This window comes from Hippocampus comes, unplaced genomic scaffold (assembly GCF_001891065.2).
Source record: "Hippocampus comes isolate QL1 unplaced genomic scaffold, H_comes_QL1_v1.1 scaffold176, whole genome shotgun sequence".
Taxonomy (NCBI): domain Eukaryota; kingdom Metazoa; phylum Chordata; class Actinopteri; order Syngnathiformes; family Syngnathidae; genus Hippocampus; species Hippocampus comes.
The window spans coordinates 790,563-807,112 of record NW_017805826.1 but is presented as its reverse complement, the minus strand read 5'-3'; the positions used below and the strand labels follow the sequence as shown (position 1 = coordinate 807,112).

At 41.8% G+C, this 16,550-nt stretch overlaps 1 protein-coding gene across 1 annotated transcript in view; it reads left to right on the top strand.

Annotated features, from left to right (window-relative positions):
• asap2a (ArfGAP with SH3 domain, ankyrin repeat and PH domain 2a) overlaps positions 1-16,550 on the top strand; it is a 51,701-nt gene that overhangs the window by 12,692 nt on the left and 22,459 nt on the right. The window contains exons 2-5 of the mRNA XM_019887203.1: positions 3,374-3,446; positions 9,588-9,733; positions 10,617-10,691; positions 15,672-15,721. Of these exons, the coding sequence (XP_019742762.1) occupies positions 3,374-3,446; positions 9,588-9,733; positions 10,617-10,691; positions 15,672-15,721 (344 nt within the window). The remainder of the gene's footprint in view (positions 1-3,373; positions 3,447-9,587; positions 9,734-10,616; positions 10,692-15,671; positions 15,722-16,550) is intronic.

Here is a 16,550-nt window from a genome sequence, read left to right as displayed (position 1 = left end):
GAGGTCTACAATCAATTTCAGTTTGTTCTCGTAATCTGGATTAGTTGCAGCCTGCTGCTATGTAATTCCACTCGGTTACATTAAGATTGACACTTTTGACTAGAACGAGGCATGAATATGCTTCTGCTGAATTACAAGGTCAAGTAACCACGCATGACCTGAATTTACGCACATCCATCCAGTAACCCAGTCACTTAACATACTTTACTCTGAATCTCAGGAAACATCATACCAAAAATAAATGGATCTCCATGGCAACGGCCCCTTATGGCCCACTCATGCCATGCTTTGATAGTGCCTGTAGATGTCGTGAAATAGATGGTGCCTGATTGTAATCACCTTGGTAGTCATGATGATGTCATGTATTATTTTCTTGAGTCAAACAGATTTGGAGCTGCTGTCGAGGGAAACGCAGTGAGTGTCTTTTGTCGAGTCGCTTTGACTCTTATGTAGATATCCGGATCCTCCACTTTTCGGAAGCCTCCAAGGCAGTGGAATCCCCCTGCTAATAGTTTCTGGGTTGAAACCAGCTAATTTTAGAGCGGGGCCTGCACTCCAAACAAAAGGGTCCTGTCTCTTGTCTGAGTGCCAAACACGAGAAAGCGATTTGCCTCTTTTACGTTCTGTGAGTCGCCGTGCGTTACAACGTGGACTGGTCAAATGGATTCGCAGGGTGATTACAGGCGTATTGTTGCGGTCAAGCAGAGGTTAAGCAGGCCCATCAGCCAACTGATGGATAGAACTTCCTTAGCTGATACGTGACATTTGATGTTCGGAGGTAAGTGGTCTCCAATGGCCGCTCTTAAGGTTAAATGGGTTGTTTTCTGGATGAATGTGTTTCTTTGCCAATGTGCACTTAAAACCTGGCGTCTTTCTTGTATTCTGTACACCACTTTTTTGGTTTCAAAGCCTGATTGAACTCTGTAGCGCTGGCTCACTTGCAAGAAGTCGTGTGGTTTGTGCCTGCTTACGGAATCTGCAAAGAGTCTCTCCGGTTGTGTTGTGTCAAAGGCACAACAGAAGTTTTTCAGTTGATCTCTTGTTTTAGCCCAAACGCTACTGTTCATGAATGATTTAGGTGACTCTTTAATGTTCCTAGCAGTCATACAAGTATTAAAAATAATTGTCTTGAACGTGGGTCTTTAACTTTGACATTTTATTGTTTCACCAGGCAAATTAGGTTCACAGCCCTGAAGACGAGACCAGACCGAGACCCTTAAAAAGTGGTCTCGAGACCAAGGCCAATCTCGAGAACCAACAACTTTGTTCCGTGCGTCTCGTGTTGAAAAGGGATTCAATGCATATCCACTGTCAATCCTTCAACTCACTGAAAGTCTCACCAGAATATTAGATTTCATTGTCAAAGTTGAGTCCTCGGATATATCAGCTGTCTTCTCAACAATCTTTGTCGGGTGGGAACAGTCCACCGCTGTTGGTCGTCTTGCTTTGTGTAAAAAGCAAGGTGTCCTTTGCCTCTGTTGTGATAACTACCTTTTTTTTTTTGTACCCTGGCTTGTGTTAAGTCTGAGCTGTGAATTTCCCTGTCTTTCTCTGGGGCAGACGCAACTAATTGGATAATGGCACATGACACAAATGAGTCATTTAACAGGCGCCGAAGGAGACAAACCATGGCTTTTATATGCAGTTGCCCTTTTGAAAAAAAAAAGTGTGTGTGTATGTATAATTAATAGTTGTATTTTTTTCCACCCATTTTCTCTTGTGCTTGTTCTAATTAAGATTACGGTAAGGTGGAGCATTTCCCAGCTCTCTTTGCATGAGAGGTGGGGTACATTGAACTAGTCGCCAACCAATCACCAGGCACCATTCGAGTGGTTTGGACTTTTCCGCATCTCCCTCAATGCGTTACTGGCGGACATATTGAAAGGCGACACCCACTAACAAAGCGTCATTTCGCCATGCATTGTATGTGTGCCATTGTTGGCTGTAATAGTCGGGCAAGAAAGGGCGGGTAAGGTTTCTGTAGACTCCCGAAAACCAAAGATTTTATGCCCACCCAAAAGAAAAGTGATCGATCACCGGGAGCTAAGCTGTGGCTATTGTATAGTTGCGAACCACAAACATCGACGTTGGTTAGCAGTGTGAAGACCGATTCGCATCATTGTGGGATATGTTACTATTTTTAGCACAAAGGTCGAACCCCTCCATGGACAAACCACCATTTTCTCGCGCAGTTACATCGATGGGCAATATCGAATCTGGCCTAACGAGCATTTTTTAGAATGTGTCAGAAAGCAGAAGTCATGCAAGCGTGAGGAAAACATGCAAACTTAACAGAGGGAGGCTAGTTATTTGAAGTCTTATGATCATGCATTGTAAAGTCTATTTAAATCGTGAAGTTGTGGTCCTACTGTATTTAAATTGGCGGCTTGATGATGTGCTACCTCACAAAGTTAACAAATGACTCAAATGAAGCCATGCATGATCTTTCTATGTAATTTATCACTTGAAATATAATTGTGTGTGTGTGTGTGTGTGTGTGTGTGTGTGTGTGTGTGTGTGTGTGTGTGTGTGTGTATACAGTATTGTGGATACTGTGGCTGAATGGGTGTCATTGTTAGATTCTTGCATGCAGTGTCTGGAGCGTCTGATACATGTTAAAAAGAAGAGGGGGGGGGGCATCGTCGAGAAACATGGAGCCAGCTTATGCCCGATAGAGCAGACGCCCTTAATAATGTACAAAAGCCCCCCAGTCCCCTACCCCAAAAAATCCCTCCTTTTCCTGAGAGACTCGCTCACTTGTCACAGGTACAGTGGCGTATTGTCTCAGCTGCATTTGCGGAATATATAATCATCATCACATGATGTAGACCTGTACGATATAAAATTTATAATGAGAGGTATAAGAAGAGTTCAGTGTCATAGCGCTGTCTTTTCTCGTCAGTGTCAGAATGAAGCAGTAATACAGTATTGTGTTTGAAGTGGACATTACAGTTGCTCCTATTTTGGTTAGCTCATTGAGTGACATGAACTGGACTTCCTCATCTTTGTCTCTAGAGTGTTAATATGGCTGACTGCTGTCATCGTAGCTGCTCACACACTAACAAACACACACACATCCCATAAAATACAATACTGTCTATTTTTAGCGCCGCCTTGAATAATGCATTACTTTGCAGTCAGTGTATACAGCACACCGACTGTGCCCTCCACATGCATGCAGAGTGTGAAGTACCAAGAAGCAACACATGCGCAACTCCTCTGAAATGCAACGCGCTAATCATTTATTAGCTTCAGTTGGGGAATTAATGATGACATGAATTACTGTCATTTCCCGGAATCTCCACTATTAGTTTGTGTAATCTTTTCACTTGAATGTCTCACATTTTCTTGTGTTCATTTGTGTCCGTTTCAGGCCTTAGATGTGGACCGCAGTGTTCTATATAAGATGAAAAAATCTGTCAAGGCCATCTACACATCTGGTTTGGGTGAGTTTTGCTACTTTTTTTTTACTTTGATCAAAAATGCAAGGCAAGAGGTTATTTTTGGGTCACTGTTCATGAGCAGGATTGCACAAAAATAACAGAACCAGCTTCTGTGTTATCAGGATGGAAGCAGCGCTGAGGACCCAAACTCAGGGAAGCAAGGCATGAGTGCAGTGTGGACCGAACAATATTTATTAATAAGAAAAGAAAAAGAATAGCAATCGTGCTGGGGAATGATCGAAATACCAACTCCACAAAGTCCGAATAAAACTCAAAGTAACAAACAAAACATTGGGACATAAAACACTCACCACTACACGTAACAAAGACCAGACAAGGGTACGCACCAGCAACGATGATCCGGCAAAGACTAAACAAAAGCAGCGAGTTGCACACTATAACCAAATGAGACAGGACAAGACATGAACCACAAGAAAACAAAACAGAAAATGAAACCAAACACAAAGCTAAACAAACACATGGATCATGACAGGTGTATCATTTGTTGATGGTTAACTAAAGACGCGGATGAAAAAATGATGGTTCAGATGTAAGAATCAGTTTTTTTTTTGGGGGGGGAGCTGTTACAGTCAACTTGCATTGGGACAAAGCCCCACATTCTGCAGCTGGGCCTGCAACGGTGAAAAAGCTCATCCTTTAGAACACTTGTTACATATTTTGGAAGGGAGCAGTATGTTCCAGTAGGTTAGGATGTTTTTTACAAGTCAAATGGAAAACTCGGTGTCGCGCTACACTTTATTATCTCCGAGTTAGGGATGGGTACGTTTATCAGTTAAGGGATTACTTCATGGTTCAGGCTTCAGTTTATCTTGCAGAACTGATTGTTGACTCACCGTGTCTTGAAGCAAAGTGAAGTGCACTTCTTGACTGCAACCAGTAGATGTGATTAGAAAGTAGTTTGTGGACAATCCTGCAGTGGAACTGAGCTCTCTCCATGCAGACCTTAATTGTGGCTCTTCCAGATCGCTCAAGACAATACTGGCATGAAAACAGGAGTTGATGAAGTCATCATTAATACCTAATATTAATAATATTATTTTACATCATTCACATTTCATCTGGGGTCAAAGCAGTTTTAAAACCGTATGATGTCATCCAGTTTTTCCAGGCTGCTCAGTCCCAGAGTGAGTGCCTTTTTTTCTCCCCACAGAGGTTCGACACAGGGGTTGCTTCTGTAGGCAGAACACGTACATATTTGAGTTCAGACAGTGGAAGCATGCAGAGTTTGTGTGTGCGCCCGTGTGTGTGTGCGTGTTAGGAGGCTGATTGGCTGTCCCAGTGCTGAGTGTTTTCCAGCGTCTTTTGTTTGACCTGACAGAGCTGCCCGCTGATGGCGAGAAAGAAAGGAAGCCAGGGTGAGAGCCATTTGAACAATGTGGCGAGCACGTCTTCGGGTGAACACTGCGAGCAGTGTTGTGGTCTCTGCGACAGCTGCCTGATTCAGACTCTCAAAGGAACAGCTGGGAGAGGGCCACTGAGGCGCGGACACACGCTTGTTTTTTCACGTCCTGTCACTCAGTCATTCACACGCATCGCTGGAATTACGTCTTTGTGGCCGTCTGCGTGAACATTTCGCACTTCGCTGGTTTTCCCTGCAGACGCTCCTGTTTGAATCTGCGTAATTAGTACGGCAGTTGGAGTTGAGTAAAGCGGTGTACGCGTACAGTATATTGATATTCAGGCGTAATTTGAGCATTATTCCTCCCTTTGAATCAAAGTCAGCTGAGGCCTGATTGACAGGTGTCTCTAAAGCCATCTAAGCGAGCATCCTGTGATGTGTGCTGTGTTCAGAAGGATTTTTCACTTTCACAGATGGAATTAGTTACTTGTGAGAAGTGAAACAAGGGATTTTAGGTAGGGATGCACCAACACCATATTTTTTTTCAGAGTACAGTGCGGTACTCGTCCAAGAACCAAATACCGATACTTGATAATGCCATAACGTCTTGTGCCATTGTGTTTTATTTCCTCATTATGTGTGGGGTCTCCCACATAAAAAAAGAAAAAATAATTGGTTGTTTACATCATACAATGTTAACAATCATTTTGTGCCATCTAAGCGAGCATCCTGTGATGTGTGCTGTGTTTAGCGGGATTTTTCATTAGTTACTTGTTAGAGGTGAAACAAGGGATTTTAGGTAGGGATGCACCAACACCATATTTTTTCTCAGAGTACTGTACTCGTCCAAGAACCAAATACCGATACTTGATAATGCCATAACGTCTTATGCCATTGTGTTTTATTTCCTCGTTATGTGTGGGGTCTCCCACATTAAAAAAAAAATTGGTTGTTAACATCATACGATGTTGACAATCATTATGCGTGTACCCCGTTTAAGGAGCAGGTCAGAGTTGCTTGCTTTCACTGCAAACAGGACCATGAGCTGTGACAACAAAACGGGAAATCCATGATAATGTTTACAGTAAAAACACTCTATTAGCTACCGGGCTGTTGGTACAATTTAAGCAATCGAGCCTTGCATGAGCATTTGGTTCGAGAAAAATCTACCCGGAGCCTCGTATGTTTATAATACAAACAGGTTGGCTTCATGAAACCCTCTGTGGCGATTTTCTTTTGGTCTCCTCAGTTGTCTAAGTCAAATATAAATATGCAGAGGAGTATTTATGACAACACGATCATGCTATTATAGTGTGAGAAGATACCGTAATAACATTTGTGCCATTGCACATTTTGGAGGGGAAGTGAATCAATACGATATAACTACACCCAACATTCTAAAAGTTATGGCTGTATTGTGCCTTACCAATCATTCCTACAACAGCAACTAAACTGAACTATCACAGCTCACAGTGATGGCGTAGTGGGATGCACATCTGCCTCACAGTTGAGTTTCCTCATGAATTTTTCCCTGGGTACTCCGGTTTCCTCTCACTTCCTCAAAACATTCTTTCATCAGTTAACTGGAGGCGCTGCGTGAATATGAGTTTGAACGGTTATTTGCGTATACACACGCTGCCACTGGCTGCCAACCAGTTCATGGTGTTAAACTACACCCAACATTCTAAAAGTTATGGCTGTATTGTGCCTTACCAACCATTCCTACAACAGCAACTAAACTATCACAGCTCACATTGATGGCGTAGTGGGATGCACATCTGCCTCACAGTTGAGTTTCCTCATGAATTTTTCCCTGGGTACTCCGGTTTCCTCTCACTTCCTCAAAACATTCTTTCATCAGTTAACTGGAGGCGCTGCGTGAATATGAGTTTGAACGGTTCTTTGTGTATATACACACTGCCACTGGCTGCCAACCAGTTCATGGTGTTAGTATTTTAATTTGCATTTGAGTTCAGATGGTTCATGAAACATCAGGTGTCAAAAATGGTTGGTTTACTATAAATGTACAGTATTCGCGTCTTGTCTTCAGAAACTGCAAGCTGCGTAAGTCTGTGTTCCCTACCAAGTAAAATGCTGCTGTGGTCGCACAATTCGGAATTAGAAAAAATACATTAAAATGTATAGAGTTTAAAAATGAAAGGGCAGAAGCAAAGCGGATGAAATTAAGCCCTTCCACAAATACCCTGATTATAATTGATATTCATTTTACAAATAATATATCAGCTGTATGTAAGTTTTAATATTACAAACGGCAGCAAAACAAAACACAAATCCATCATATGAGATTTCAGAGTCTGCATAAAGCTATTCTTTTTCCTCCATGATTTTACATAATGAAAATTTCCCCATGTTCCCCGTAGGGGATGCTGGGGATAGCGCTTCTCTGACAGCCTCAACATTGCTAGTGCCCACACCCCCCTACCCCCAGAATTACCTTGTCCTGAACCCCTTGTGAGCTTGTGTGTGAGTAGTGATGAAGATGATGAGCAGAAAAATTGGAGGAGAACATGACCTTGAGTTTTTCTGCATGGTGAACGTGGTGACAAGGAGCCATGACTTACTATGAGGCAGTGAGGGAGGAGCAGTACTTGGGGAGCCTTGTGGAAGGTGAGCAAGAGAATACGAGTTTGCTGCAGGGCCCTGTCAGCTTGTTCGTCGTGTCTGATGAATAAACAAGCAGCATATTCCTGGATGCCAACAGAAAAAGGAAGTCAGACAGACACAAACGAAGGAAATTATTGCATGCATCGAGATACACACTTAATTTAAGATGAAAAAAAAGTGGAAGAGAGTCCAGATTGACCTTATTCTAGGTGATTTTTCACAATATAGGAAGAATGAATGCCTCTTAAGTATTTTTATAGTACCCGTCTGGATGTGTTCGTACAGCGTTGGTGTGAATATTTGTATTTTCAAGGTAAATAGATCCCATAACATCCAATGCTAATTTTTGCTAGCCTGTTAATGTGGTTTCCCATTGACTGTGAGCAAAAAGCTTGGGATGTTTGTATTTGAACATACATTGTGTGTTTTTGTTCTTGTGTGTTTAATCTTATTTATTTTTTATTTTTACTCCAACTTTGTGAGTGCGAGGTGCAATAAATATCTTTACGCATGCTCAGCAAGGACAGAAAAACGCAAAACATGGGCATCCAGGGTGCTTTAACAAAGCAGGAACTTTTCTTCTGATTGTGGGTCGCCAAAATTAAAACCACAATTCATTTAATTCTATTAATTGCTCAACCATATTAAAAAAAGTCATTTTTTCCTATAATAGAAAATGGATTTTCTGGGTCACTCCTTCCTTGTGTCTCGAATGTAGTTGCCATTGGTGAAAACGTAAAAAGGAAGTGGAAAAAAAAAACAAGAATCTTTGTACGCTGCCCATACGGTAAAATGTTTGGTGAAAGCCTTGCCATGACTTGATCTTGCGTCTTAAATTAGATTTTTTTGATGAGTTTTTTCACTCAGTGACTCAGAGGCTTTCAGCTAATAAGACCATGCATATCTGCCGAGTCACAGACATGATGTTATCGAGCCTCATCTATAAACCTGACACATGGCTGAACACTGATTCTGTCTGCTTTTGATCAACAGCATGTGTGTGTGTCTGTTTGTGTGTGAGTCACGGCAGCGCTGCTCCAGGTGTGTTTTAGTGCTCACCTTTGCATTTTTACATGCTCCTCCTCTTTGTTAGCTTAGCGCTAACCTACCAGTACCATGCGCGCGCGCACACACACACACACACACACATACGTCATATTTCTTAGTGATGGTTGTCATAGCAACAGCCCCCCCTGAGCCCCTTCCCCAGCTCCACTGCTGTCCTGATTATATTAGCTGTTCCTCTCTCATCCAAGACGGCATGTGGATAGGGTGCTCTTTAGACACAATGGAAGGTTCTCCGGACTAGTTTGTGCATCTTTATGTTTTTGTTTTACATCCAGTTTATAAAATAAGATAACCTTTATTTGTCCCACACTGGGGAAATTTGCAGTCTACAGCAGCAAAATTGGAGGAGGGGTGGGGGGGTAGAAAAGAAAAAAAAACTCTGGTGTTGCTTTTTAAATTTTCAGCCACAAAACAACAAAAATGATATTTCTTTGGCTGTCAAAACTTGTAGTGTTACACCCTCCCTTAGTTGCAACATTGAAAATGTCCCAAATGAACAGAGGTGGGTAGTCGTAACGCGCAACATTTACTGTTACATTTACTCAATAAATTTTTGGGTTAAATTGTACTTGCCAGAGTAGTTTGGCTGCAACATACTTTTGACTTTTACTTGAGTATACAGTATATGTTAAGGAGAAACGGTCCTCTTATTCCATTACATTGATCTGCATTCCGTTCACTGCTTTCATTTTTATCCATTTATTAATTTATGGGTTGCGCGCTAGATTTTTTGGGAGGAGTGGTGGAGGCTCTTTGAAACTTCCTGCTCAGGTGCCGGTCACCAATGAAATTTCATCATTTGTGAAGTTTGACTACATTTGACCAATCAAACAGAGCCAGGCAGGCGGCCATATGACCGCACACCCTTTTTTAAATACAGTATACCTTTTTTACACTAGGTAAACGTGTGAGTGAATTAAGGTGACATTTCAGTATCTATCTCTATATTTTGTAACATTTTTGTTTAGTGGTCTGCCATAAGATTTGATTGACTCAATAGTGAGAAACACTGTTTTATATAATCCTTGAGCTGTCAAAACTGACCTGGATCTGTTTGTGTGTGTGTTTTTTGGGTGTTTTTTTCTGTCCAGCTCACGTTGAGAATGAGGAGCAGTACACTCAGGCATTGGAGAAGTTTGGAGAAAATTGTGTGTACAGAGACGATCCTGATTTGGGATCGGCGTTCCTCAAGTTCTCCGTCTTCACCAAGGAGCTCACTGCACTCTTCAAAAACCTAGTGAGTCTAGCCAATGAGGAGGAGGACAAGTGGACACAGTGGCGGGTGGTAAAATCCATTGGGGAGAGAGAGGATTTCCATTTTGTCCTTAATTGCCCCAATCCCCAAGAGGCCAACACAAACACTGCACTTCTGTGTGTGTGTGAGTGTGTGTGTGTGTGTGTGTGTGTGTGTGTGTGTGAAGCCCCGGTTTTGCACGGAGGCGGCCAATGAGCCGCTCCCACTTCTTATTTCAGGTTGATAATCAAGTCTGAGCCTCCTCCTCCAATAGCAGCTTGTGTATCCAGTCCAACCCTCTATGAAGTACTCGCTTGATGCTGCTTGACTGCTGTGCTGACACTGATATGACGCAATTTAGTCTCAATGATGCCTTAAATTAAAGTAATGTGAGATGCTGTCAAACTCGGATCTGGATGCGAAAGCTTGCAATTGGAGCCAGCCTTTTAGAGAAGCTTTTAAACAGTGGAACTTAATTTCTGAACATATAGTATTACTACACGCGTGTGCGCTTTCACACAGCGGCACAGCTTCCCACAATCAGTTGTGTGACAACGTCAGGTCCAGCATCGGGTTTGATGTATAAAATACTTTTGCTTTCAACACAGCAGAGTGCGAGGAGTGTTAAAATATATACCCATGCTCGCCATTTTGGAATACAATTATGCATTGATGACGTGCCGCCTTATAACGACTCTGATGCTACCTACATCTGAAGGCATGAAATTCAAGTCAAGTCATTTGAATTTATTAATAAAGCAAAAATTGTCCTTAAGATTCTGAAAACTGTGTTGAAACATATTGAGAGGTGTTCCTAATAATTTAGTTACAAAAACACTCAAAGCATTTGACCTCAGCAGCTTCTGGGTGTGTCTCTCTTGTCCAGTTCCAGAACATGAACAACATCATCACCTTTCCTCTGGACAGCCTACTGAAAGGAGACCTGAAAGGAGTCAAAGGGGTAAGTCAGCGCTGTTTTGGTGTCACTTTACAAGCAAACTTTTACGAATGGGATGGATGACATGCTTGGAGGTTTTTGCTGAATTATCATCAAACCTGAAGTTAGGTGATTTGCTCAAAGGCATTTCAACCACAAAAGAGGTGGCGATCATGGAGAACTCTTTGTCGTTTGGGGTATTTTAACCTGTGGCCCTTCTGTCATGGGCTGCATTCTTTACACGAGGCTGGTAGCTATAGAAACATGTCCCCATGGTCTGTCTTTCTATCTCGGAACTCTTTGTCTCTCCTTGTTCTTTTTTGTCTCCGCATCAATGTTTTCCCCAACAGTCTGACATGGCTTCCTGTTATTGTTCTCGCAACTCTCTGCACCTTTCTGCTCTTCCCCCTTTTGCGAAATTCCACAGTCTCTCTACTCCGCTCCTTCCTAATGCTTGGCCACTCATAGTTGAATAGAAATTTGAATGATTCTCATTAAACCAATGCAATGGAGTTAATGAGCGGTTGAACTTTTTGTCACCTCACATACAGGTAACATTAATGTCACGACTACTGTAATGTGAGTTAAACTCTCCTCAGCAACCTGTTGCTCAAGGCAATATTCAGCAGTATTCCCACTCCTCTTCTCACCTCCAACGTCTTCTTCCTCTTTCTCCATTATCACTCTGTGTGGCTTTCCCACGAGACCGACCTGTCAGCAAATGGGGGAAACAGGATCATGTCCAGACTCGCTTGACAAGCTGTTGAAGCCATGGGGAGAAAAAGACAAAGTAACAACTCAACTTGAACGTCATAAAAAGAGACTGGAGAAGTCTGTGAAAAGGAAAAGAAGTCAAGAACTATGTTTAATGAATGCCACTCATCACGAATGTTAAGTGGATAAAAAAAGCGCAGTCGTGTGTGGAGAAATGCTGCACAATTTAAAAAAAAAAAACCCTGAAAGCTTTTATGCTCATTAGCACTTGAGAGTAAAATTGCATTCAAGGCCTTTGCAAATGTCCCAATTGGAGCCTACAAAAGTCAGCTTATGAATTTCAAAAAACATAGCTGACAACTTTGGAATCCAAGCAGCCCTATTTGCTTTGTTTTTTATCCTCAGCTTTGAATAATAATAATAATAATAATAATTGTAATAATCTCTGTAATTAATACAGAGAGGATACGGTGGCATGTACTACTCATGAAAACTGAGAGATACAGTATTCGTCTTTCGGTTGAAATTTCACGATGAACCAAAAATTGTACGTGCAAGGCTTCAAACAGGATACTCTAAAATGCAAGTGGCCACTGATCTTAGTGTGTCACAGAATGTCATCAGCACATTGCAACAGAGATACAGGGGGACTGGAGGAGTCACAGAAAGACATGGACATTGATATCTGTAGAGAAAAAAAAAACACCGGTTGTGATTTTTGCTGTTAATTTCCTTGGTTGAGATCAGCAAGTTGCTCGAAAAGTACCAAAAAAAAAAAAACGAAACAATTGGACATTCAAAAGGTGAATGAAGGTCAGATTAAGTTGACCTTTCAAGGTTATAGTGAGAGGTGTCATAAAAAACACTCTAAATTGGACAATTCGTTTGGATTTAATAGAAGTAGTGTATTGAATCGAACCGAATGTTTAAACTCGATCGAGTCATGCATTGAATCATCTTTAATTGTAGAGATATATCATTGCAGGAATGCCACATTTAAAATATTGACAAGTTCATTCATCCGTCACTAAAATGACAACAAGGAACTTAGTGCATCACATCCTCTCAAACCAAGAGGCATCCTATAGAATCGAATCGTGATTCTCCAATTTCTATGCAGAAACAAATTTGAATGGGGATATTTTTCTTTCATTTTTACGGTTTATATAGTCTTTTATGTTATCTCTTTGGACACCTACATTGTTGTGAATTGTCAGATTTCTGCACCTCAGTACAGTACATTAACTTCCAAATCGGAACGCCAACCCATTTTTGTAGTCCAAAGCAGGAAATTTTTGGACTTCCCACTTTTGTGGAATGCGGCATTAATTTCCTGGTGGTTAATGCTTTCCACAAACATGTCAATACTCCCCCACTACAGTCTTCAGTCATGCTAATAATAATGGCGTGATAGTGACTAATCTAGCAACCTTTCTAGGTTTTGCCCCGCAAAGAAAAAAAATGCTCCACGTCATCTCTTTTCATTTCACCACCCAAGACAATCTGGACTTTGTTTGGATTAGTCTGAGTCCAGCTTCCACAAAATGACCGTGGATGGGTTCCTGCAGGACCTGCTGTTGTCCCCCTTAAAGATAAACAGACATAATACACTCCCAGGCAGTGGAAAATGGAAAGTGCTGAGTCTAAAAGTCGGTTGTGCTAACGGGGGATTTTCATCGTGGACAGCAACATGATGTCATTCTTGTAGCCAACCCTCTCGGCAGCATCAGCCATCCCGTGGTTAGACGGGCACTGTCGAATCATCCGTGTTTGGACAAGTAAGGCGCGAGATGAGAGGGCGTTAGTGGTTCTGAATGGAGCCACAAGAGTCCAGCTGAGCCCTGTCCCATTGTGGTTCAGTGGCTCGTGAACCACCCACTCCCGCTTACCGCTTGAGATTTTTAGATGAAAACAGTCGCCTGTTCAGAGAGTCTGCAAAAAGTGTTTCATAAAACTGTACTGTAGTCATAGATTACAGTAAATACTGTAGTTAAACCATAATAATAGCCAGTGGTTGGATGGTTACCATTATTCATTGTCACTGTAAAAACTAGAGCCCGACCAATTAAGCGGCAGGCCAAAACATTGGCCAAAATAAACAGCCAAATGGCCGACTTTTGCCGATTGTCTTTAGCTGTATGTATTCTAACCATTTACAGCAGATTTAACCAGTAACGCTGGTTTAATGAATTATTAGACGTAAATCTATACAATAACCTAAAACCTTCGCCGATAGACCTTGTTTCATTGCCGTTACTAGCATCGCTCAAAAAATGTGTGGGTGAAACCATTCCAATTTTGTGCGAATCCATACTGATGATCTGCCCATTTTCTGTGTAGCTATCTTGTTCAGCGTCTTGGCAGAGGCTAGACTAAGACAGCTGACTTTTGATGAAAGACAGACTACACCCTTGGCTTTTTGTCAAATGATCACAGGGTGCTTGTGAACAGGGAATTCAATGGGAATCGATCCCACGGCAGCTGTATGGAAGTCAGATATGTGAACCACTACGCTTAGTATCATCCTTAAATTGCAATTCCGGGATTTTTTTATTATTATTTTTTTCAGTGAACATGATCATGAGCTGCCCTCTGTGCTCCTGTTTGATCTATTTTGAGTAAATTGAAGTACCTGTATATAGATGAACTCTTTCCATAGTACAAAACCTGGTCTTCACTAGTGCTGATCTTGCTGCACGGAAGTGGTAGCGTGACTGAGGAAAGCGCAAGAGCAGCCAGTATTGCTGGTAGGTGGTGGCAGATTTGCTAATGGAAGCAATTTTTAAGGGCATGACACGATGTTCTAGCTTCTTTACTGACTCCCAGCCAGAATGGGAGCAAGTGTACTAAAAGCTGCTTCTCCCAGAGGGAGTATTATGCCCTGTCTCTTGGCCTATTCTGCCATTCCCTGTCTAGCCATGCCCACGTGTGGTATTTTGAGCCATTACTGTTTTTCTCGTTTCTCAGCCTCTGACATTTCCTTCCGTCGACCCTTTTCCAGGTTGTTTTCGCAGCTTCCTGTGGTTTCTAACCTTTGCTTTCCAGGCTTTTCTTTGTGATCTACTCCTCACTCTCATGCCTTCTACCCTTGAACGATTCGGTGAGTGGCAGAGTGCTCTTGGATTTGGTTCAGTGGACCAAACCTGATCCCGGGGTTTTGAGAAGTTGAGCACGCCACTCCTCTGCAGCTTAAGGAAACATCGATAGTGGAATCGCTGTCCCCTGTGGAACTGAAACTATGGCATTCCACTTTCTAAGCCCATGTTGCTTACGTCATTCTTTTTACAGAAAAAAAAAATCTAAAATCAGTTTTGTATGGATATAACCCGTTGGTAGTCTCATAGTTCTGACTCTGAATCTGTTTACTGTGGAATTGTGTGACACTCATAGCTGTCTACTTACACCGGACCGAGTCTGTGTTTAATTAGCACCACCACAGCAGGGATGCTGTTTAATCAAAGGTTTTCTTCGAGCGGTTGGTTAAAGCTTGCCCTTGATAATGAAAAAAAATCAGCGTTGCCTGTCGTAGGCGTGACCCGGGGAATTAAATGTCCTTCAAACAATCACATGGCCTCCCTGTGCCCTGCTGAGACAGCTGTGGGCTGCATCTAAGTGGAAGGTGATTTGGTTCTGTTGATTCTCATCGTCACATACACATCGACTTTGCTCATTAGTCACGATGGAAGCTCTCAGCGTGTTGCATTCCGCTCAGTGGATACTTGCATTCCTGTTTTTGTCTCGCTGTACAACCATGGTTGCTTTGTCTTTAAACCATTTTTTTAAATAACTAAGCAACTTTATTTGCAGATCAGTGATGAGATACCCCTTGATTAATTATCATGAATACTTTTTAAATGCAGCAAAAGTTCATACCTGCTATTTTTGTGGGAAAAATACAGGACCAAAACTCTTCATTCTGGATTTTTCCTTGTTTGTTGGTTGACTAATCAGCAGGAATTGGACAATCATCTTTTCATTTGTGGGTCAGTGTTACTTGATGCAATGTTTTGGGAAAAAAACACATTTTTATTCCAAGATGTCCCTTCATTTCTTACATTTGATTAGCGGATAATAAATATTGTTTCATCAAAAAATAAGAATCCATGAATGGATTGGTTGATACCTTTCTGCATAGTCAGTCACGGAAATTCAGTCAGTCATTCCATCCACATCAACATTCTGCTCTGGGATGCACAAGTACTGTTATCTGTGACTACAATACAGTTTTATTATACACATTTTCAGTCTCCACAAATGTCATGTACCCCCCTTTTTTTTTTCCCTGCACAGGATCTGAAAAAACCTTTTGACAAAGCCTGGAAGGACTACGAAACTAAAGTGTAAGGTGGCTGATTCCAGCCAATTTGAATTGTTCATTTTGAAATGTGCCTTTGTTGACTGGACTAACCACTCTCCCTTGCTTTGACATCCCCTGTGATTTTTCTCTCACTTCCACAACATTGTAAAGAACCTCTGTCGTCATAACCTCCTCCTCACTGAGAAGCCCGCATCCTTGTGGTTGTGCATGCAAAATAAATACAAAAACGGTGCTTTTTATAAATATATATATCTTACAAGCTGCAAAGGACATTCCTTACTGAAAGGGTAATACATCCTCTCTCCAAACCTTTTTAATTAGAAAGTTCAATCTTGGTAACAACATCAAGCATTCAGCCTGGTGCTGCATGGCATTAGTCCAACATCAGTCAGGTCAACTTGTGTGCCTGAAGGGATAAATCCAGCAAAAGCACTCGTGATCTGCCGCATTTGAATTTCCAGTTTGGAGCATCATGCCACTTTTAATACTGTTTGTTCAGGGGTTGAGATTCACTTTTTGTATTTCCTGACTAAAATCTGAACGCAGAAGGCATTCTCATGTAAGACAATAGTTTTTCAATTGATACAGATGTGAATGGAAAATGCTTCCTGAACTGACAACACTGAAAGTGAATAGATTCTCCGCTCCGTCATCACTTGAACAACAGTTGTCCTGGCTCGTGCCCAAACAGCATGGCAAAAATTAGCGACAGCCATGATGACTCTATAAAACACGGTGATGCGCTGCCATAGTTTGGCACACTCACGTCAACGAAATGTCAAGTTCAGCATTGAACTGAATCTCGAAACTCAAAGCCATTTTCATTACGGGCCAGATTGTATCGGCCAGTT